This window comes from Acomys russatus, chromosome 14 (assembly GCF_903995435.1).
Source record: "Acomys russatus chromosome 14, mAcoRus1.1, whole genome shotgun sequence".
In the NCBI taxonomy this organism is placed as follows: domain Eukaryota; kingdom Metazoa; phylum Chordata; class Mammalia; order Rodentia; family Muridae; genus Acomys; species Acomys russatus.
In genome coordinates this window covers 9,986,264-10,009,173 of record NC_067150.1, presented here as the reverse complement: position 1 = coordinate 10,009,173, position 22,910 = coordinate 9,986,264, and the positions used below count along the sequence as shown (strand labels likewise).

Sequence of the window (22,910 nt, the reverse complement as noted above, 5' to 3'; positions counted from 1 at the left end):
CTGCCTCAAGTTCCTCCCACATTCCTTTCCCTTCTGGGGGAAGTCACCCCAGCAGGCTAGGTGTCTCCCCCCCCCCACGCCCCCCACGCCCCCCTCGCCCGTGTCAGTTCAGATACCATGTTTTCAGGCCCTTAGATTGTATCCTAAAGTCCTGTAGGATTAACATTGGGTTTTCAATGATTCCATTAACAGCATGGTTGTTTGTTTGTTTTTTGCATTAATAATGAACTTTCCCTTTGGGCAGTACTCACCACACAGAGCTCCTGCTCTTGTTTGTTATCACTATACTAACGCTGAGGGTGTGCGGGTGTGGGGGTGTGGTCGGGGGCGCATGTAAGCACTGGGAAGAATAAAGGGTGTTGGCTGTCATTTTCCCTTCTGAGTTTCGGTTTGATGTCTCACCCTCAAATCTAGTAAACCACAGCGAGCTGTGCTGTCTGCCTAAGGACTTCCTTTATCAGGGATTTGTTTGTTTGTTTGTTTGTTTGTTTGTTTGAAGCAGGGTCTTGCAGGGCTCTCTTTAGCTTTGAATTACGGATCCCCCTGCCTCTACCAATATGATTGGCTTTAACCGGGTTTCTTAACTACTGGGGTCTGACGCGGAAGGGCAGGCACAGGCTCGGGAGAGCAAGGCTCTGCGGCCATCTCCCGGCCCTGTGCATCCCGGAGGGCCCTAGTGCGCGCAGGGACCCGATTCTCAGCCCTATCCCTGGGGACCGTCCCTTGGGTTAGGCCAGACCAGCGCAGAGGGGGGAGCTCTGGCACACAGCAGCGCCGCGGCAGGTGTCCCGTCTCCTGGCGCGGACGCAGCCACTGCCACGGAAAGCCGCGGCCCAGAACTGCAGCCATCTTCGGGGGTGGAGGCAGAGAAGGGGTGCGGCCTTGGCTGGGAGCCGCCCCGCCGGAGCCGCGCACCGCGGACTTCCCTGCTCCCGCGGCGCCCGGCCGCTCAGAGGCCGCCATGGGCTGTGCGCGCTGGCTCGCGCTGGGCGGCCTCCTGGCCCTGGCCGGGCTGCTGCAGGCCCGGCTGCTGCTCCCGCAGCAAGCCGGCTTCGGAGAGTGTGACCGGTTCTTCTACGAGGGGACCCCGCCCGCTGGGCTGGCGACTGACGCGCACGTGAGGATCTGTCAACGCTTCGCGGGCTCAGAGCGCTTTGCCACCCTGTACAGCCCGGTCCACCGCATCCCCGTGTTCTCTGCGTTTCGCGCTGCGCACCCCGCGCCCCGCAGCGCCGAACAGCACGGACTGCTGGAGCCGCAGGTAAGCAGAGCTAAGCCGAGCGGGGTCCCGAGGTTCAGATCCGTTCCGGCGTCCCCTCACTCCCAAATTACAGCCTGCCTTGCCCTGGTGGGAGTTTCCACTTAAGCCGCAAGGGCGGGAGGTCCCCTGGGGAGATGGCCCTCCCTCCTCTTGGGCGCAGACGTCTGCAGTGTCTGGTTAGTTTCCTGGGTAGCAGAGAACGTGGACTGGAAGACAGCCCACAGAGACCCAGACCCGGCAGATCTGCGGGAAGCACAAGTTTCCCAGGCCAGCCGGCATCTCCTTAGCAACATTGGAGCGGTAGGCAAGTTCACCCCATTTTACAGCTCCAGGCTCAGGAGGTTGAAGGAGCTTGCAGAAGACCACCCAGCTGGTTAAGATAAGCTGATCTGGAGGCTAGAAAATCACTGCCCTTTCTGCTAGGGAAAAGCTTCTGAGAGCGCGAGGACTTTGAGAAGCTCGCTGAGGTAGTGCCCGAGGAAGGACAAACCAGCGACCGCCCCCCCCCCCCACTCTTCGTATCTATCTGTAGATTACCAAATCACTGGCCATCACGTCACCGTTCACAGTGTTGGGTCTGTCTGGGGGGCAGGGATCAAACACCCAGAAAGGCTTCTATGGCCCCTGCAGAAGCTGCTAGCTGGCTCTTGCCTGCCAGGTCTCCTCTCTAAAACACCCTGCCCCGCCCCCTCTTTGACCTCTCCTCAGCCCTGTGTGCCCCACAGCCTTTGGGTCCTGATGTTCACCAATAAAAGCTTTCAGGCTTTCAGATGTCTCCACCTGAGTGTGTGGCTTGTTTCTCGATCTTATTTCCGACCGTGAGATCTTGGCCAGGCAGGTTTCAGGCAGTCTGCACCAATATCACCTTTTTATATACTTTCGTGTAGGGAGGAGCACGTGAGGTCAGCCAGAAGAGTTACTAACTTGTGCATATAGGGAAGACACATACTGATCTAAAGTCACTTTACCCGGCGTACCCCTAGAAATTCTTTATGTTCCCGGGTCTGGGAAGAAAGCAGCAACCTAGTCCGTTCTCATCGAGTTCATTAGCGTCTGGAGGAGACGAGCATACATAGGGTTCAGTCATGAGAATTCTGCATACACCTGGTGACCACCTGCTGCCTCCTTGTGTGTGTTCCAATCCTGCTTCCTCTGGATTAGCTGTTGACCCGAGAGTAGTGATAACACAGGATGGTTGTAGGGATTCCATGCGCTCCTATATGTGGAGTTCTTCAGAGACCCATAAGTACTAACTGCTGTTGTGATGTTCACAAAACACATAATTTAACCGACGAACACAGAGTCCTATTAGATTTAATCTCTTTGTACGGTGATAAGGAAAGCTTCGGGTCTGGCTGGCATTTGTGCCTAGCCTGGGAGGATTAGGCGGCAGGGTTACGGAAGGAGAGGAAGAAGGAATTTCAAGTTGGCATTGTATGAGATGGGCGTGGCAGATTCTTGGATCACGGTTTGAGAATGATTGGGGCAGGTAAGCTAATCCTGCATCCTAAGCCCTGGAACCCCAGGACTCAATACAGGGGGACGCATGGGAGGGAGGAGCAGGGGAAGGAGTCATAAGGGAAGACTTAGGCGGAGCCATGGCCTGTAATTAAGGGAGTCATGAAGGAAGCTATGTATGAAGGGGATTCTCTGTAACCCATGCTTTTCAGGCTATAGAGACCCTGGGAGGAGTATGGGGTAAGGCTGAGAGGTGGAGAGCTGAAGGGAACGGATGTGAAAGTGAGCTGGAGCTGTGAGATGCCTTCTGATAAGTACTGCAGGACCGGGCTGTGGCTCAGTGGGTAGCGTTCGCCTGGTGTGCACTTAGCTGTTGTGTTTTATCCCCCAATACTGCATAAGATGTGGCTCACACTTGTAGTTCCAGCACTCGGATAAGAAGGTCAAGGTCATCCTCAGCCCACACAGTGGGTTCTAGGCCAGCCTGGACTACAAGAGACTGTCTTAGAACAAACTTCAGCACCCCACACCGCTGAGGAGTCGCCAAGGGTGAGAACTGAGGCTGTTGACCTCCAAGATGGTGGGCTTCACAATACCCTACCTTGAAGCCAGCAGGGGGGCAAAGAACACTGACGGGAATGGAAGGGAAGAGAGAGGGAAGGAGATGAAATCTCAGTGTCTCTGGAGCCATTGCAGCAGGCTGCCCTGCTCCTGTCTCAATACCTGCCTCTCAGCCATTGTCTCCACTGTAAGTCCTGCCCAGGGCTCTGTGCACTTCTAGATGCTTCCAAGAAGTTTTGATTGCCAAAGTCCTTTTGTGCCCACAGCACCTATGAGATCAGCATGAGCAAGAGGTCCAGGAGGCAGGCAGGGAGTTCAGCACTAGGCCTCTCACAGTGAGTCAGGCAGGATGGTGCCCAGCCCAGCTGGGCAGCTCCGCGGGGCAGCCTGCAGTGTCCCCTGAAGAAGGCTTCTGAATGTGGTGACTGGTGCTTAAAACCTCTGAGGTGTGGAGTAGCAACACCTTGGGGACAAAGTTCCAGCAGCAGGCCCGGCACTTCCGTTTACAACGCCCTTTGAGTGTTGAGCTTCCTAGCTTCCTGGCCAGGGTCTGTCCCTCTTGCCATCACACCCCACAGGAATGTTGCTGGGCCTGCATTACCTGTGGTCCCCAGGAATGCCTTTCTTACACAGTCCCCACCAACCTTGACCTTTCACCTTTTCCATTCCATGTTTACATCTTTGCTGGAATGTCTTCTCCCCCAAAGCACTCTCCAGTAGAATAGATCCTTCTAGAACCACACTCCTGTGCTCTTCGGTACCAACCTCCATCTCCTCATTCTCCACAGTGTCTTGCTCTCTAGCCCAGGCTGTCAAGTTCACCATCCTCCTGCCTCCACCTCTCTAGTATGGGGATTACAGTCTTGAGCCACCATGGCTGATTTCTTCTCCTGCTCTTCCTCCTCCTCCTCCTCCTCCTGAGGCAGGGTTTGTCTGCGTAGCCCTGGCTGTCCTGGAACTCTCTTTGTGTAGATCAGGCTGGCTCAAGCTCAGGCATCCTCCTGTCTCTGCCTTCTGAATGCTAGGGTTAAAGGTGTGCACTACCACGCCTAGCTTTGATTTCTTTGTATACTTACTGCAGTGTTTTGTAAATGCCTGCTTCGTCCGTCCGTCTGTCCGTCCGTCCGTCCGTCCGTCCGTCTGTGTCTGTCTGTCTGCCTGCCTGCCTGCCTGCCTGCCTGTCTCCCCTGCTTGAGCCCTAGACTTCTGGCTGGGGATGTAGGACCTAAGTTACTCATTCTTGCGTACATACAGGTTATTTAGCACGTAGAAAGAATTTAATCAGTGATAGATCAAATAGCTATGAGCTCGGCAGGTCACTCAGGTGCAGTGGTGAGTGGCTCAGCTTGGATGCTTCCCGAAGGGTCGGGCTTCCCTGGGTCAGAAGATGGTCCTTATCGCTGGCAAGCAACTCTGCTGTCAACATTTATATAGGCAGAACCCGGAGCCTTTCTCCAGCCAGCACGAGGTCTGGGCCTTGAAACACCGTGATGATTTGGTTCCCGTCTGTGCCCCAGCCTACAGCCTAGTGATAGAAAAGCTTTGAGGGACAGACAGAGAAACAGAGGAAAGCAGAGAAAACCCTGTGGCCTGCTGGTGAGAGGCAGACAGGGCCACACTTCCCCTGTGTCTGGAGACATTTCACCCAAGCCTTCAGAACCTGTGAGCAGTGTAGACTTAAGGAACAAGGTCTCTCAACACCTTGATGGCAAGTGAAATATTTTTGAATATTCTAGTATTTTCAAAAGTATACTCATGCCCAAGTCCAATATGAAAGACCTTATTTTATAAACACAAACACTGAAGGGGGCTGGTCTTACAACCAGTGATGGCAGTGTGCATTCATTGATTTTTAAAAAGGAACACGGAGATAGTTTTGTCTCTTCATTGTTGACACAAGGAAATTGGCTCAGAGGGGTAACTGGTGACTGAGGTCACACACAGCTTGGATTTGAACACAGGACTCAACTGCCCTTAATCTAGTGTTCTTTTTGGAAACATGGGGATTCTCATGTCTCTTTCATTTGAGAATCTTAATTTCCATTCGTCTTTTCCACTGTCACAGACAAGTGAGAAGATGCACATTGATGCAGAAATACTGTTGGGGGCCCCTTGGCTCTGCAGTGATGGGGATGGGGATGCTTCTCGAGGGCCTTAGAAGAGTTGCATTTCATACCTCTGTAAATGCCCATGAGGTTGCCTCCCTGAGAACCTTGAGTCCTCAGGAGTCTTTAGACTCTGGCAGGTGCTTCCAGAAACACACCCGGAAACAGCTGGGCACAACATTTGATTTATTGTCATTTCAGCCCACTCTTTATTGCATCAGAGCTCCGATGAGTAGAAACTTCTGCACATGTAAGTTTATGTGCAGCAGACAGGGCAGTTCTGAGTCTTACCTCTTGATAAAAGGCCTGGTTCAAATTTTCGGCCTGTCATGTCCAAGCTGTGTGACCTGTGTCTGCCACTCCTCCGGTTTTTCCTGTTTATTAGTGGCAATAGTGACATGCATCACAGAGTGATTTGTGACGATAAACAAGCCAGAGTAGTGAGCATGCAGTGTAGAAACATAGGAAGTACTAATGTATATTCGTTGTCGTGGTCTAAAGGGCACTGGCTCATCACAAGTGCACACACACTGAGCTAGGTGGGCGCCTTTTGCCTCCCACAGTGCGCAGTCTCCAATGCTCCACATCCCACACTCATGTCGGCGCTCAGCATGTGTATGGGGAGAGCAAGCAGGAGGGGAAAATGGGATGAGTGTGTGCCTCCATAGATGGCTGCATGAGGGATGGAGGGGGCGCATGCACGGGTGGAAGAAAAGCGATAGAAAACAGAGACAACAGACAGGCATCAGAGACGCCTCCACCTTCTCTGGTGCTGAGCAACCCAGAAGTGTAATGTCACAAACAGTGAGAGCCTGGGTGAGGCTGGATGGACAGGACTTGGGGGCCAGTCACCTGCAGCTTCCTCAGAGAGCAGGAGCCCTTTCCATCCCCGGCATTGGATCCAATGGTCCCATTAACCAGGCCATCCTCAGGATCCCGCAAACGGCTTGCCCTCTGTCAGAACACTTCTACCTAGTGGTCCCTTTCTTCCTCCTAAGTCTTCACCATCGAATTCTAGGCCCTAGTAACTCATGTTTTAGCATTTAGGAAACTCATGTTCAAAGTGGCTAATAAACGTATCCAGGGTCACCCAACTGGTAAAAAGCAGAGCCCAGGCTGCCTCCACCTTCTCTGGTGCTGAGCAACCAAACCGTTAACTCTGTTTCTTCTCTGTCATGCCACTCTCTACCAGGTGGGCTGGCAAGATGGCTCAGCAGGTAAGGGCGCTTGCTGCCAAGCCTGAGGGCCTGCGCTCGATCCTTGGGACCCATGCTTCCCCTCCTGATTGTATTTTAAAATTACATGTATTATCTGTAGGCCCGGCTAGCAATCAATCAAGACACAGACACTTGTTATATTTTAAAATACCCTTAGTTAACCTGGGGCAGGGCAGATATCAGCCCTCTAAACTACTTTTCATAGTAGGGCCTCAGGCATGGGATCCCTGTTCCAATCCCATGCCATCTGTTTCTAATAACTTCTATCAAGCTACCTCCCATTATAATCTCATATACTTATTCGTGTTCTTTATCTGGGCTGGATTCTCCATCCACGCCGGCTATGTGCTTCTCCTCCATCTAACCCATGGCAGCCTTTCTCTCTTCCCTTTAGGTCTCTCTCCTTTTTCCTCATGGTGGTCTTTTCCTCCCGGCCCCCCCCCCCCAGGATTCCTCTCTCTTTAAGTCCCACCTATATCCTTTTCCCTGCCCAGGTGGGATGGCTTTTTATTAAGCAAAAGGTGGGTCACACAGATAACAATTAGCATCAAAATACATCAGACCATCTCCCAACACCTCCCCAAATATTTGTTTTTTAAAAAGAGAGAAAGAAAGAATGTGGGTTTGTGTGGGTGGGAAGAATCTGGGAGGAGTTCAGGAAGGGACAAGAGTGACTAGCACATAGTGTATGAAATTATTTTCTTAATTAAATTTTTAAAAAATTTTCTTCAGAGTCCAAGCTGTCTGACTAGACCTACTGATTTATTGAATTGACCCCATTGTTTTTTTTGGGGGGGGGGTTGGTGTGTGTGTGTGTGTGTGTGTGTGTGTGTGTGTGTGTGTGTGTGTGTGTATTTGGTTGGTTTATAGCTTTGCCACAAACAGGTGGCTCTCAAAATCACAGCCACAGATTGGCAGTGGCTCAGCTTTTGGCTCTCAGTGATTGGATGGAGCTTTCCTTGGGACATAAACATTTTAATATATGGGCCTCTAATGCTTCCCTTTTAAACTGCCAGAGCTAAAACCAAGGCAGTCCATTGCTTGCTTCTGGGGAGTTATTCTCTCTGTAAGAAGCACTGCAGTCGAGGGAAACTGGAATTTCTCTCAGGTAAGATGCATTTCCTATCTTCTGCTGTCACCTTCCCTTTAATTCCAACACACTTGGCATGGGTCAGAGTGGCAGCTCTCTTGGAGATATTTCTGTTTGTTCATAGAAAGAAAGGAGAGGAGCCGGGCATGGTGGTGCTTGCCTGCAGTCATAGCTGTCAGGAGGCAGAGACAGGAGCATCAACCTTGTACAAGCTCATCCTGAGCTACACAGTGAGCTTGTGACCAGTCTGGGCTACATGAGACCCTGTCTGAGGAAGTTTAAAAAAAAAAAAAAAAGCAAGAAGAAAACTGGTTCTTATATTGACCCATGTGTGGAAGACCCACTTGGCATTCCTGCTGTGTTTTTATTGACTCTGTACCCGACAGAAGTGTAGCTTACCTCCAAAGGAGTCATTCTGAAGGCATTATTTAAACATACAAATGGAATATTATATTTGAGTTAGCTTATACTGTCCTGAGCTGCAATCTCCCTTCTGTTAGCAGAGACACACAACACTCACCAAGCCAAGGCCCCTTTATTCAAGAATTCATTGAGCCAATAGATATTCATTGAGCATCTGCTGTGTGTCATTGCTAAGATTAGATCAGCAAACCAAACGACAACATTATCTGCAGTCATGGGGGCCTAATATCTGATAGAGGATACAGATGTAAGTAAAATGAGTAAGTAAAAACAAAAACAAAACAAAACAAACAAACAAACATGCCAGTAGCTTCAAGTGCCGAGGGGAAAAGTAAATTAACTTAAGATATTAAGAAACGGTGAGAGCCAGGCATGGTGGCGCACGCCTTTAATCCTAGCACTCGGGAGGCAGAGGCAGGCGGATCGCTGTGAGTTTGAGGCCAGCCTAGTCTACAAAGCGAGTCCAGGACAGCCAAAGCTAACACAGAGAGACCCTGTCTTGAAAAACAAAAAAAAAAACAAAAAAAAAAAAAAAAAAAAGAAAAGAAAAGAAAAAAAGAAACGGTGAGGTTCGAAAGGGTTTTCTTACAAAGATATCATTGAGAATGTTGACTTTTGGGTACAAACCTGAAGGGAGGGAGGAAGCCATTTGAGCAGATCTAGAGCACGAACACTCCAGGCAAAAGGAGTGCAAAGGCCCTCAGGTGTATGTGGTCCTTGTATGAGGAAGAGCCAAGGGGCAAGCATGATGGTAGGAGGCACAGCAGAAGATGAGGTCGAGGCATGGGGAAGGACGATGGGTCACTCAGGTCCTGGTGGGCTGCTGGGAAGAACGGCAAGACCTCATGCGGGGCTCTGAGCAGAAGCCGTCGCCGTGGTCCAGCTCATGTTTGCTAGAATGGTTTTGGTGCTGCCCTGAGAACAGACTCGTGGAATCAATAGCAGAAATGGAGACTGGTTAGGAGTGTCTGTCATCCAGCGAGACATGGTGATAGCTTGCTCGGTGAGAGTTTGGAGGGCTGGTGACACATGACACTGTGGTTCTCAATGTATTTTGAAGAAAGGACTAGGGATCTTTGGGGTGAGAGGATGGGTGGAGTTGGGGATGGTGCAGTGAGAGCCCTGTGAATGAGAGGACAGTCTTGGAAGAGCCAGTTTGGGAGCTTATCAAGAGCTGGTGCTGGCTAAAAGGACAAGAACACTATGGTGGCTACTAGAGGTGGAGGACATGGGGCTGCCATTTGATGAGTACAGTTTAGCGACACTGGATGAGTAGCTCCTAGAAGTCTGCATAGTGTGAGCCTACAGTTGGCGATGCTGTTCATCACATAGAGTTGTTAACAATCTTTGTTTCATAGCCAGACACTGCTGTGGTAGAATGTTGGAGGCTGGCCTGATGTATTTTGATGCTAATTACTGCTTGTTCTCTCTGCCCCGCCTGTACTTTGCCTAAGAGCCTAACCTGTTTGACCAATAAAAAGCCATTACACCCAAGCAGGGCAAATGAAATGGGCATGGCCAAGGTTCCCGGGCTTGCGGAGACAGAGAGAATCTTGGGAAGAAGAGAGATAGGAGGAGAAAGGAGAAGGTTGTGCCATCATGGGTTAGATGGAGGAGAAGCACATGGCCAGCGTGGATGGAGATTTGGCCCAAAAGAAGAACATTAGCAAGTATATGGGATTATGGATGGGAGGTAGTTTTGATAGAAATTATTAGAAGCAGATGGCATGGAATTGTGGGAGGTATCCCATACCTGCCCCACTATGAGAAGTAGTTTAGGGGATTAATGTCTGCCCTGCCCCAGGTTAACTAAGGCTATTTAAAAATATAATAGGTGTCTGTGTCTTGATTGATTGCTATTGGGTTAGAAAATACTGCTGTAATAATAATCATAGGCCTAATAATAAACATTATTAGGCTGTAGTGGTAAATTAACAACAACAGTAGAACACTTTGCTGAAAGCCATAAGGGACAAAAAGCTTATTTAGTTTGCAATTCCAGATTATAATCTATCATTACAGGGAAGTCCATGTGTGAAGGTCTTGAAGCAGGTGATCACATCACACCCACAGTAAAGAGGAGAGAGAGAGAGAGAGAGAGAGAGAGAGAGAGAGAGAGAGAGAGAGAGAGAGAGAGAGAGAGAGAGAGAGACAGAGACAGAGACAGAGAGACAGAGACAGAGAGACAGAGACAGAGACACAGAGAGAGAGACAGAGAGAGAGCGAGACAGAGAGAGAGAGAGACAGAGAGAGAGAGACAGAGACAGAGAGAGAGAGAGAGAGAGAGAGAGAGAGAGAGAGAGAGAGAGAGAGAGAATACAAGAGCAGTGAATTGATGCACATGTGCCAGTGCCCAGCTTGCTTTCGCCACTCTTACACATACTGAGATTCCCCTGCCTAGGGAATGGTACCACCCGGCGTGGATGTGTCTTCGTACCTTAACACAATTAAGAAACCCACCACAGACAAGTCTCAGAGGTCCGTCTCCCCAGCAATTCTATATTTTGTCAAGTTTATAATTAACACTACACATGGAAAGAGGGTAGTTCTCAATGTGAGGCTCTCCTACTGAATGCACATGCATGCACTGCAGTAAAGACACGCAGACACAGAGAAACCTTAGAAAGTGTTATATGTGCCTGCCATGTTCGTATGTTGGCACCAAGGTGTTAATATACACCAAAACTCATTAAAAATTATACATATTACATATATGCTTGATCTTGATTTATCAGTCATATCTCAATAAATTTCACTCTGTCTCTCTGTCTCTGTCCATCTCTGTCTCTGTCTCTCACTCTCTCTCTCTGTTTGGGACTTGGTTTTGAACATTCTAAATGTGAGACACCTTCAAGGGTTCAGTGGAGATTGCTGTACTGTCTCTCTACCCCTGCAGGAAGCCTAGCTTTTCAGAGGAGTAAAGGCACCTGGTCCTGTCACATCCTGAAACTTACTGAGCCAGTAATGGAGTGAGCCGACCTCAGGGGCCAGAAAAGGTGATACAAGACAGAGCCATCTTACATTATGGAAGGACAGGAAGTAGACCAAGCCACATACCATATACAAGACAAAGCTCTAATAGACAGCTCAGCTTGAGAGATGGAGGGCGTGGGTTGTGGCCAAAGGTTCCACCAGCCTGCTCAACTCAATGAGTGCCTTCTGTGTGATGAAGTGGGGAAGGCTGAAACTTGGTGACTGTTACTCTGTCAAGGACATGGCTTTCAATGATGTTTCCTTCTTCTGCACAAACATTCTGGCTTTGTGTGTGTTGGGCTCATGGCTGATGACTTCATACAGGAACTGAGAATCCATCTCACAGCTGGAACCATCCTTTTCTGCAAGGCTTTGGTCCTGTGGTTTGGTCTGGGCTTTATGATAAGGCTGAGGTGAGAAAGCACCAGGAAGAGGGGAGGATGGGCCATGCTAATCATGCCTACAGTCTCAGACAAAGCAGTCATGTGTTCATGGCTCAGAGGCTGAAATGGCAAAGGGGGCAGACACAATATGAAGGCAGAGATGCTAAGCCTTTAGTTTGGCTTCAGTTATCCATCAGATGCCTTTAGGGGCTGGAAAGAATCAGCTTCTTCAGCAAAGCAGGCGGCAGGGTCCTGGGAAGTAACCGAGGCTACTGTATTCCTTAGTCTTGTTGCAGCGAGCACATACTGGACAGGCACAGCATAAGGCAGGCGGGGGTTGGGGGGGGGTTGCTTTGGCTTTGGTTCCTGCTATTGTGGAAAAGACATGGGGGCGGGGCTTTATCACTTGTGATTGGGGTACTGGGCTAAGGGCATGTAGTCACATAGTCAGGGACTCAGAAGTCCAGAGAGGCTGGGGCTGGGTGCAGAGCTACAACCTTCAAAGCCCAGGCACTAGCAGGCTACTTCTAGCAGCGAGGCCAACCTCTTCTTGATATAGCCTTTGACACTACTTCTATCCCCTGGGGAAAACACTCAGAGCCTGAGCCTGTGGGGGACACTTCTGGTGCAAGCCCACGCTGGTGATTAGTCTTTTTGCTATCAGCTTAGACCAAGCAAGGAAAGAGGAGGTATTTGGAGTTGTTTAGTAACCATTTCCTCTTGTCTTTGTTATTTGGGGTGAGGCGGGTGGTGCTGAGTTTTATCTTAGTTTAGTCAGAAAGGGCTTCTGGTCAGTAAAAACTCTGGCTTTGTGGCCTGACCTAGGGTTTGATGATGAGGAAGATGCCAAACACATGCTTTTATCAGATGGCAGGTTTGTGTCCTGTCTCCTTGTGACGGTCTCTACCTATTTGAGAGTTAAGTCAGCTTCAACTCAGGGCATCCCACCTCTGCAAAAGTGCAGAGATGTCTTTTTTACGACTAGAAACAGACTGGCTTTCATTTTTTCAAGATCCCATCTTGGTCCTTAGTTCTGACTTCATCATGGTTCAGCCAGAACACTGTCCTGTGGATTTTCAAGAGGGCGATGGGGGCTCCAGGAACCCTGCTGGTCATTATTATAAAATTCTTAATAAAGGAAAGGAGTAGATCCAAGTCCAATTGTTGGTTAAATGGACCAGCATAACTGACTGAATAGGACCCTGTAAGGAAATGACTCCTGTTTGTTTCACTTCTATCCCCCTGATAAAAAGCAATTCAGGGGAGAAAGAGGTTAATTTTAGCTCAGAGTTCCAGGTCCCAGCCCACCACTGTGTTGTGGAAATCAAGGCAGACACTTCAGGCAGCTGGTCACAGCACATCCACACTCAAGAGCTGAAAGAAGTTAATACATTCGAGCTTGCTTGCTTGTGCTCAGCTCTAGTTCTCCACTTTGTATGCAGCTCAGAACCTCTGCCTAGAGAATGATGCCACCCACAGTAGGCTGGGTCTTTCCACACTAGTTAACTAAACAGTCTTCCAGAGACATCTGCAGTCCAACCCAATGTAGACAGTGCCCTATGGAGACTATTTCCAGGTGATTCGAGGTCATGCTATTGGTTAAAGCCAACCATTGCAGCCACCATGTGTGCTCTTGAAAGCCTGAGAATCCACCATTGTGTCAAGATAAATGGAAATCTGAGGAAAAGAAGCTGTTTGGGAACCACCAACATCTTTCGTCCTCATCCATGGGTATCCTTGTCGTATCTGTTGCCATAGAAACCTCCTAGCATCACACAGCCCTATTTCAATGATGATGACGGTCTTAGATAGCCAGGGGCCTTTCTTTCTGCACCTGAGGCTCACTGACTTCAATCCTGTGATCTTTGCCATCTGAACTCTGAGGTTCATACAGCTAGCCTTTGAAAGTTGTAGCTCAGCTTCCTGATGGTTAAGTCTAGCCCATCCCTCCTGGCCCCACTGCAGTCCTTCTGTGCACTACTCTGAGACTATGCACTACCCTGAGGCTAGAGACGTCTTCAGAACATTCACCTCATTTCTTCAGGGTGCCCCATTTCTCTTTGATAAAGGCATGGCTCCTTATCACAGGCCACGAAGTTGCTCTGTCTGCCGCTGCTCTCCTCCCACCTTATCTGGGCTCACACGCCTTGCCATGCTTTTGACACCGGAGGCCCAGGCCTTCCTTCTGGTTTCTCCCTCAATATCCATCACATGGCTGTGGTACCAATGTAAATCTTTTCATATTACTTTTGGCTTTCTGTAATATTCCCAATTAGGTCAACTGCCCATATGCCTTAGTGATGGTTTTGTTTTGTTTTCAAGACAGAGTTTCTCTGTGTAGCCTTGGCTGTCTGCACTCGCTTTGTAGACCAGGCTGGCCTCAAACTCACAGTGATTCACCTGCCTGGGATTAAAGGCGTGCTGGGATTAAAGGCATGCGCCACCACCGCCCAACTTAGTGAGGGTTTCTATTGCTGTATTAAAACATCATGACCAAGGACGGCAGCTTGTAAAAGAAAGCTTAATTGGGCTTATAATTGCAGAAAGTTAGAGTCCATGGTGGTGGAATGAAGGCATGATGGCAGGGGTTGAGCAGCAGCCAAGATCTCACATTGTGGTTCATAAGCAGAAGACAGAGAGAAGGCACACTGGAGATGGCAGGAGTGTTTTGAGATTCTGAAGCCCCAAGTGATACACCTCTTCCAACAAGACCTCACCTCTTAATCCTTCCCAAACAGTTCCACCAACTGGGGATCAAGTATTCAAAGACACGTGACGATGGGGGCCATTCTTATTCAAACCATCACATCAAAATACACTATGTCACCTCCACACCCCTCTTCGCCAGCATGTTACAATCGCAAAGCTATTTCTGTGACTGAGTACCGCATGACTCAACTCCAAGTCCTATGGTTGCTCCTCATTGGATCTCACTGCCCAACACTGAGGGTAGCAGCCTTTTCCTGGCATGGGACAAAGGAGAAATAGTTTGGGTGGTATGGATCAGATATCTTGATTGCAATTACTCAACTATTTTTCTTTTATCAAAATAGCCACAGTCAATAGAGGAAAACACTACTTGTGAAAATATAGAGGTTGGGACTGGCTCATGTACATTTCCAGCCCCTCGTCCAGCACAATGCCAGCACTCAGTATATTTGTGCATGACAAATGCTAGCAAATGCTGAGTACTTAGCACTTACTGTGGATTCAGCGTGTCAGTGGTGTTCGAAAGCTGTGCCACCCTAACTGCTGTACAGCCCGGCAGCCAAAGGAGGATCTGAGACTGTTTCAGCTAAGCCTTTTGCTGTGGTGGCCACTGTAGTTGTAATTTATACTATTTAGATTTTTTTCAATGTATACAAAAGTAACCTATGCGCATGATCAAATTTTATTTTGAAAAATTTCAAAGTATTTAAAAAACGGATCTCATTTCTCAAAGATAACCAGTCCTCATAGATTGTGTATATAACAATCCAGAAATTTCCATTACACCTAAAGAGGCACACACCATTTCACACTCCTCCTTTTAGCAACCAGGGTTCTATGACGCCTTAACAGACAAGCCTCCCAAGCAATCTTCACAACCTGAGGAAGATGGCATGTGCACCCTTTCAGTGAGTCAATTTGTAGATAAACAGAGGCAATATACTAAATGTCTTAACTTAGAAATAGAAGAGCCGAGGGCTTCAAATGCAGTCTATCCCATCTTTCTATCAGAAAAGAAATTATATGTAACGTATAGCTCACAGGTGACTAGAAATATCCCTCCTTCTTCCCCTGTGCCATGTTTCTGTAAGGAGAGGCATTGACCTTTCATCTCACGGAAGGGGAGAGAGAGGCCTGCACAGATGTCCTTGTGTCTCCCTCACGTCCACTTCCATGTGCTGGGCTAACATTCTTGTGCACTGTGTCAAGATTATCCAAAGGCTGATTCTGCACCGTCAGAGATCTGCTTAGAGGCCAGACTTTGGTGCTGTCATTTTAATGAAGCACCTCCTGCCCTTACTGGTTTGTAAACATCGTTCTCCATCACCTGGTTAAATAAAGAGCCGACCGGCCAATAGGAATGGCAGGCGGGAGCAGGGAGGACTTCCGGCCTGAAAAAGATGGTCTCAGGTGGGAGCCGGAGGTGCAGTAGTCACCAGCTGGACCCTGAGGAGGAATCAGGGACTAAGGAACTAAGAATGGAAGGCAGCAGGCCGCGTAGGGAATGTAAGCCAGGCCAGTGTTGCCGGGTGAGGATAACAGAGATTCTGCGCAGCTAGCATGCCTAAACTAATAATAAGTATAAAAACTCTCCGAGTCATTATTTGGAAGCTGGGGCAGGCATAGAGAGACCAAACAGTCACATCCATGTCATCTCTTTTTCCTTTACGTCAGTGCTGGGTTGGAAGCCGGAGCTGCATACGCGTTAGGCAAGGTCTTGCTGGCGTTGGCTCTTCACCACAGCAACAATCTTATATGGAGACGCCTTCCATAGAAACGGCCTGAGATCTCAGACAGATGTGCGTGGCTCCTGATGGACCTGACAGCAGTGTCCCTCAGGCATAGTTCCGTGCACACGCAGTGCATTGACCAGGCTTTTCGCTGCTGAGATGCCTTGCTGATCTCCCAGCTGCAAGGACCAAGACAACTAGTCTTTGTATTTGTTTCCCCGGGTTTAATCCGGGAGCCTAGAAGTTTGCATTGTCTTCAAGAGTCAGCTAAAGGGGCCGGGCATGGTGGTGCACGCCTTTAATCCCAGCACTCGGGAGGCAGAGGCTGGTGGATCGATGTGAGTTCGAGGCCAGCCTGGTCTACAAAGTGAGTCCAGGACAGCCACGGCAACACACGAGAGACCCTGTCTCGAAAAACAAACAAACAAACAAACAAACAAACAAAGAGTCAGCTAAAGTTAGGAGCCCCCATTCCTAATTTTTCCATCTTCTTACTTCAGACACTGAAGTCTTAGGACTGACTACACATCAAAATCACCAGAGTCTTAAAACAAAGTCCTAAATGGGGCAATGGATGATAAGAGGGGTGTTATCCATTACCAGGCTTACTGGGTTCTCACAATCACAGGATCCCCAATATTTGTCATTCACCGATGCAGGAGACTTACCTACTTTTAATCAGATGCATGGGCCCACGGGAGTAGGGTGGGGCTGACAGAAGAACACATTAGAAGATTCACAGAAATAGGGGAAGAGACAAACTGCGCAAGTGTCAAAGGAGCCCACTGCTGGGAAATTTCAGGAAAACAGATGATTGCAATTCTTAAAGTCTTACTTTCATCCTCCTATGTGTCAACGCCCCCCCAAATTGTATGTTTATGTGTTTATTTGGTGGGTGGGTACAGGTGTGCACATGCCATGGTGTGCGTGTCACACATGCATGTGGTAGCCAGAGAACTTTAGGGCTTCGTTTTTCTCTTCTTCCACAGTGGATCCCAGGCATTGGACTTAGGGATCTGCATTTAAAAGGACTGCCATGTTTGTACTATGAGCTGCATTTGGGGAACTGGTGATTGAAGGAGATGCCACTGGTTTCCTGTGGTGGCTGTGGAGGCAGGGCTTAACTCCTCCAGGGACAATACATGTAAATTCGATGCAGAAATTGTCTCATAGCTGCCTAGCACGAAGTTATACTCGAATAACCTAGACAGCTTTAAAGCCGTTTGAATAAAGACTATAAAGACTCCTCCTTAGCATCCTTATCCTATTTAGACTTTTTTTTTTTTTTAAGGCCTCTGGTAATTTTGATGTGCAGTTAGTCCTAAGATTTCAGTGTCTGAGTTATGACGGTGGAAAAGTTAGGAATGGGGCCTCCTAACTTTCACTGATAGTCTAAAGTCAGTACCACGTGCAAATGTCAGAAGCAGGCACTCTGGAAAAGCAAGCCGTGTCCAGTGGAAAAGAGACTCTGCCGTGGAGAAGGAAACCCAAGACAGCCAGGCTTGTATCCTGACAGGGTTACAAGCTGGAGAGGCCTGAGAAGAAGCTGCCTCTTTCTTAGGTTCCCAGGAGGTTGAATGGAGACCTCAGTGAGAGCAGAGCAGTCGGAGCGGTCCCCAGAGAGCTGGCTTGCCCCGGTGCCAGCCTCCCCTTGAGGCTTCCTTTTCAACACTTGCTGCCAGCTTGGAATTGGTGTGTTCTATTTTAATATCTTGTTTTACTTTGATTTATTTTCCAAGAAAAAAGTCTGAAGTGGAAAGGACTTCCTCTGCCCCTGCCCTCCCCACTCCCCCAGTTCAGAGTCGGTTAATGAGAAGATGGTCCTGTACATCTCTGCAGGTCAGGCAGCGCTTCACTTAGGGGTGTGCCCTGTCTGGCTCCGGGTTGACAGCTGGAGCAGGAAGGGGTGTGTGTGTGTGTGTGTGGCGGGGGTGGGGATGAAGGGGGGCCTGGGAGCCCAGAGGAAGGTGATTCACCGGGAGGAAGGCCAGCAGGCCCTTTTTGGTGCCAGACAACCACCACTCAGGGCAGGAAATGGAAACCTCTTCATTTCTGGGTCTGGAAAAAGGCAGAAGAAAGAACATTAGCATCTTCCTAATGCCTTTGTGGCTGCTTCTGTTCTCAAGGGTTAGGAATTGCAGCTGCCCGGCAGGGAGGTAGTTAGGCTTCTTTCTTTATGAGTAGGTCAGTACTTTCTTTTTCCTGAGAGGTGGAAGGCTTCCTGCCAGTCCCTCCTCCAGTGTCCTGAGCTTGGTTCTCCTTTGTGGTTGTTCTTGAAAGGTGGCTTCTTCTTGTCCATGGTGAGAGGGTTTGATGGGCACCTCCAGGCCCCAAGGACAGTGAAATCCAGAGAATGATCACAGGGAGCCTTTCTGCTCCAGACAGCTCCGATAAGACCATTGGATTGATGGTCTAGCTCAAGGTTGTTGCCTTTCCCGGTACAAAGGAACTTCTACCACCCAGCAGTGATGGGCTGTGCGTGCGTGTGTGTGTGTGTGTGTGTGTGTGTGTGTGTGTGTGTGTGTGTGTGTGTGTGTGTGCATGAGAGAGAGAGAGAGAGAAAGAGAGAGAGAATACACACCATTCAGCCTGTTCTATTATTTAAGTCTTGTTGAAATAAATAAATAAATAAAACAAAGCCGTAGGCCGGCTCTGTCCCCAGTTAAACTGGTGCTCACTGGGTCAGCTTCCGACTGACTCATGTCCTGTGAGTGCTTATCTACTTGTGGCTCAAAATTCTCGAGGGAAGGAAACTGCCAAGGCAGCCCATCCAAGTTTAATAACCACGCTGATGACTCCTCCTCATCACTGCCTTTTCCTTGTGGGGGTTTGTGAGGCAGCAACAAAGAAAGGGCAGGCCGTTCTCCTTCAGCCTCTTTTGTAGGTTGTCATGAGTCCTGCATGCGTCCTATTGGGAGGCTGTTGTGTCACGTGTTGAGCAGAGACAGTTGGGCTCTAGCCTTGACCCTTCAGTTCAGCAGGTCAGACAGATACGTAAATAAATGCACTTTTTAGTGCAGGGACCAGTGTCAATGTAAAATCCACAGCTCTCATCCTTTTGTTTGTTTGTTTTTGTTTTGTTTTCTAGACAAGGTTTTTCTATGTAAATTCTGGCTGTCCTGGAACCCTCTGTAGACCAAGCTGGCTTTGAACTCGGAGAGCTGCCTGTCTCTGTGTCCCTAGTGCTAGAAATAAAAGGCACGTGCCACCCTGCCTGGCTCATAACTTTTATTTTATTTATTTTTTTATTTTTTATTTTTTTTTCTGAGACAGGGTTTCTCTATGTAGCCTTAGCTGTCCTGGACTCTCTTTGTAGACCAGGCTGGCCTTGAACTCACAGAGATACACCTGCCTCTGCCTCCCAAGTGCTGTACTTGCCATGGCTGTGTGGCCCTGTCCAGGGCTATATAAAAGAACAAACCTGCCTTGCTCTCCCCCTTTTACACCTCTTTTACATACTCTCTCTTTCTCTCTCTCTCTCTCTCTCTCTCTCTCTTTCTTGGGGTACCCTTCTTCCCCTTTTTTCTCCCCCATGCGTATTTAATAAAATCCTCTATAATAAAAAAAAAAAACCAAAACAAAACAGCTTTTATCTTAAAGTGAATAAGAAGTAATTTATTCTGGAGACATTTTGAGTGACCATGGCCTGGGAACACTTTTAGGTAACTCAAAATTCCATTTTCCAATGTGGAAGTAGTCTCACAGGGTTTCTATAGTTTTACAAAACAACAAAAATGCAACAAAACTGTCATGAATCAAGTCAGGCTTAAAATACATTACTGGGTGTACCAGAGAGGCAGGTAAATGGAGATGAAGGAAACTTTTCTATAGATCCAAGATGCTAGCTGATGGCATTTTTTAGCTCTTTGATTGGTGGAAGCTAATTTTGTGCTAAGTTGATAGCATCTGCTAAGTTTTTCTTTATCATCACAAGATGTTAGTTCAAATAGAGAGTGAGGCAGGAACTAAAACTAACTCAAGATAAAGTAATTGGCCTACAAAATTCCAATCTTTCCACAGTCCTGAAATTCCCACCTGCACATCCATCTTTACTTAAGGAATGCCCAGACTGAAGCCAGGGTTTGTAGCCCCTTGTCACCTGTATCCGGTACCTTCTACCCACTGTCCTTATTCCTGAGTCCTCATGACTGGTGTCAAGCTGTTGTGGCCTTTCTCTGCGTCCTCACCCTTCCTCTGTGTGGCTGGTAACAAGCTGTTATTCCTGTGCAGGTTGAAGCCCCTCCACGCCACAGCCCTCCTGCTTTGGACTTGTCATCAGGTGACTGATTCTCCTTACAGCCCCATCTCTGTCTTCCAAGTGAATCTAGCCCCGGTCCTGTCTTCACCGTGGTTGCCCCGTGGCTCTCGGACTTTCCTGCCAAGCTGCTCCTGGCTTGGTCCTTGGCATGTCCACATTCTGGTTGAGTGACTTGGTACCTGCCACTCTGTGGCCTCCGGTTTTCCCAGCCAGCACAATGCTCACCTCAGGGTGCTGAGGCGGGAAGGACGACATCATTGTTAAGCAGTTCTTCTGATTCCCATCTGCTCCTTCTAATTAAGTTTCTCCGTGCTCCCCTCAGAGCTGCTAGTTTCTGCCCCTAAGACTTTGTAACAGGATTGCACTAAGCCTCTGTTGACCCTCTATTTCACTGGTCTGTAGTTGTCTTGTGTGTCCCCCGAGTCTCACTTCGTATTTTGTGTCTGCCAAATCTTCCTGCATTTATGCCTTTCCTTTCTGGTTGCTCTTTTTTTTTCTCCCTCATATCGAGCATCTGTTATAAACTGCTTCGTACTGTTTTCTCTGGACTCTCTTAACGTTGCGAGCATCTACATCTCCTCTCCTTAAATAGCTCTGACTTCCCTTCTGGGAAGGCTATTTGGAGACATAGAAAATAGGGAGTAGGGACTTCGGCTGTGGGGCAGGACTTCCCAAGGTCACACCCTGGTCCAGCACATACGAACTGTGTGACCTTGGACAGTTATCCTCACCAAGCCTCATATCGCTCAATCAAAAGGTGTTTGAAGGAACACAGATGGCGCTGTGAGTTTAGACAAGGGGATTATTGATCCCTACAGGTGAAGCTCTTAGACTATGTCTACAATAGTCTTACAGGTCAGCAGGTCATGGCTGTATCATTATCCCATCCCAATGTCCCGCCTACAGTGAGTCACACACAATACAGCCCCAAGAAGTACTGGTTAATGGGTGAATATTACCCCTCTCATAATCTTAATTTATCCACCCACCAATTTTCTAACATGACTATAACCACAAAGTTGGCATAATATTTAATTTGAAAACAAACAAAAATATATGCATAGCTTTTACTATGTTAAGGAGACACGCAATCTTGTTGATAGAAACACCGTTTTCCCTTGTACTAAATTTGAAAAGGAATTTTCTATAAAGTAATTTGTGAGGCAGGGGACTAGTAAAATGGCAACGGCCTCTTCTTCTAAAACCTATTTAACATGTTGATTTTAGGGGGAAAATTCCATTAAATACAGGCACTGTGTCAGATTACATCAGCGGTCCAGAGGGATGACGATGACCCAGAGAGGTTCTGCACGGTCCTTCCCTACAGAGTTGTCCCTGGGGAGCCCGTAAACTGGGGGGTGTGTCAAGGGGGCGGGTGTAACCTGGAGACTATACCTAATCGGAGATTGTGCCTTCTGTCACGGGTATAGTTTTGCCTTCGGGGATCTATGTTGTCATTAATTTTCTACAGTTGTTGTAAGCAGATCATTAAACTGTGTCTCTAGTGTGTGGGAAATACATCTGCCTCTCAGGTGGCATCAGGTCACAGAGTACATTAAGAACGTTTGAGTCACTCTTCACTATTTTTAATTTTGAGTAATAGATAATGCAAAAGAATTAGTAGAAACGCTGGGTGTGGTGGCGCACACCTTTAAGCCCAGCACTTGGGAGGCAGAGGCAGGCAGATCACTGTGAGTTCAAAGCCAGCCTGGTCTACAAAGCCAGTCCAGGACAGTCAAAGGCTACACAGAGAAACCTTGTCTCAAAAAACAAACAAACAAACAAACAAAAGAATAGTAGAAAACCAGAATCACGTGTTTCAGACACTGCCCAGTGTGACTTGGGAATGGTCTGGGAGCCCCCATATCCCCAGGTTAGTGACAGTGCCCTCCTTGGCCTTGGTTGTCAACTTGACACAGCCTAATTCATCTGTGAGAAGTGTCAGGTGAGGAACTGCCTACATGTGTTGGCTTAGGAATGTGTGGGGGGTTGTCTTGATAACTAGTTGATGCAGGAGGGCCTAGCCCGCTGTGGGCAGCATGATTCCTGGCCTACAGATGAAAGCCAGCTGAGCAAACCAGAGCTTGAACTAACAATCGGTCTTCTTCCTGGCTTCTGCCTCAGGTCTTGCCTTAAATTCCTGCCCTGACTTCCATCCATGACAGCCTGTGACTTGGCAGTGTTAGGTGAACTAAGCCTTTTCTTCCCCTAAGTGGCTTTAGGTGTTTGTGACAGCAACAGAAAGCAACCGAGAACAGGGAGGTAAGATTTAAGCAAAGCACATCCTTTCCACTTTTAATGACAGGGTCTCTCCGTGTAACTCTCGCTGTCCTGGCACTTATTATGTAAATCAGGCTGGCCTTGAACTCACAGAGAAAGACCTGCCTCTGTCTCCAAGTGCAGGGATTAGAGGTGTGCGCCACCGCACCCGGCTCACAATCATTTGGGGATGAAGAATGTCCAGCAGACAGAGACAAAGGCCCGTGTCAGAGAAGCTGTTTAGACTTGAGCTTTGACCAAGAGCCCGAGCCTGTGAGGAATTCTCCCACTGCGAGCCCATATGTGTAATTTTAAAAATTTAAACTCATATTTGAGTAAAAAAAGAAATGAGGTGTGAAAAGTCTGTAAGAAGTGGCTTAAAGAGACACATAGGAAGCCACTGGTGGCGTTAGGACCTGGCTCGCACAGGCCCAGGGATAGGGGATAAAAGCCACCTGCACACTTGTGACAGGGAAGCAGAAC

The 22,910-nt window shown here is 48.3% G+C and overlaps 1 protein-coding gene across 1 annotated transcript in view; it reads left to right on the top strand.

Annotated features, from left to right (window-relative positions):
• Positions 1-939: 939 nt before the first annotated feature.
• Positions 940-22,910, top strand: part of Endod1 (endonuclease domain containing 1) — a 36,369-nt gene continuing 14,398 nt past the window's right edge. The window contains exon 1 of the mRNA XM_051155918.1: positions 940-1,261. Coding sequence (XP_051011875.1) covers positions 962-1,261 — 300 coding nt within the window. The 5' untranslated portion in view covers positions 940-961. The remainder of the gene's footprint in view (positions 1,262-22,910) is intronic.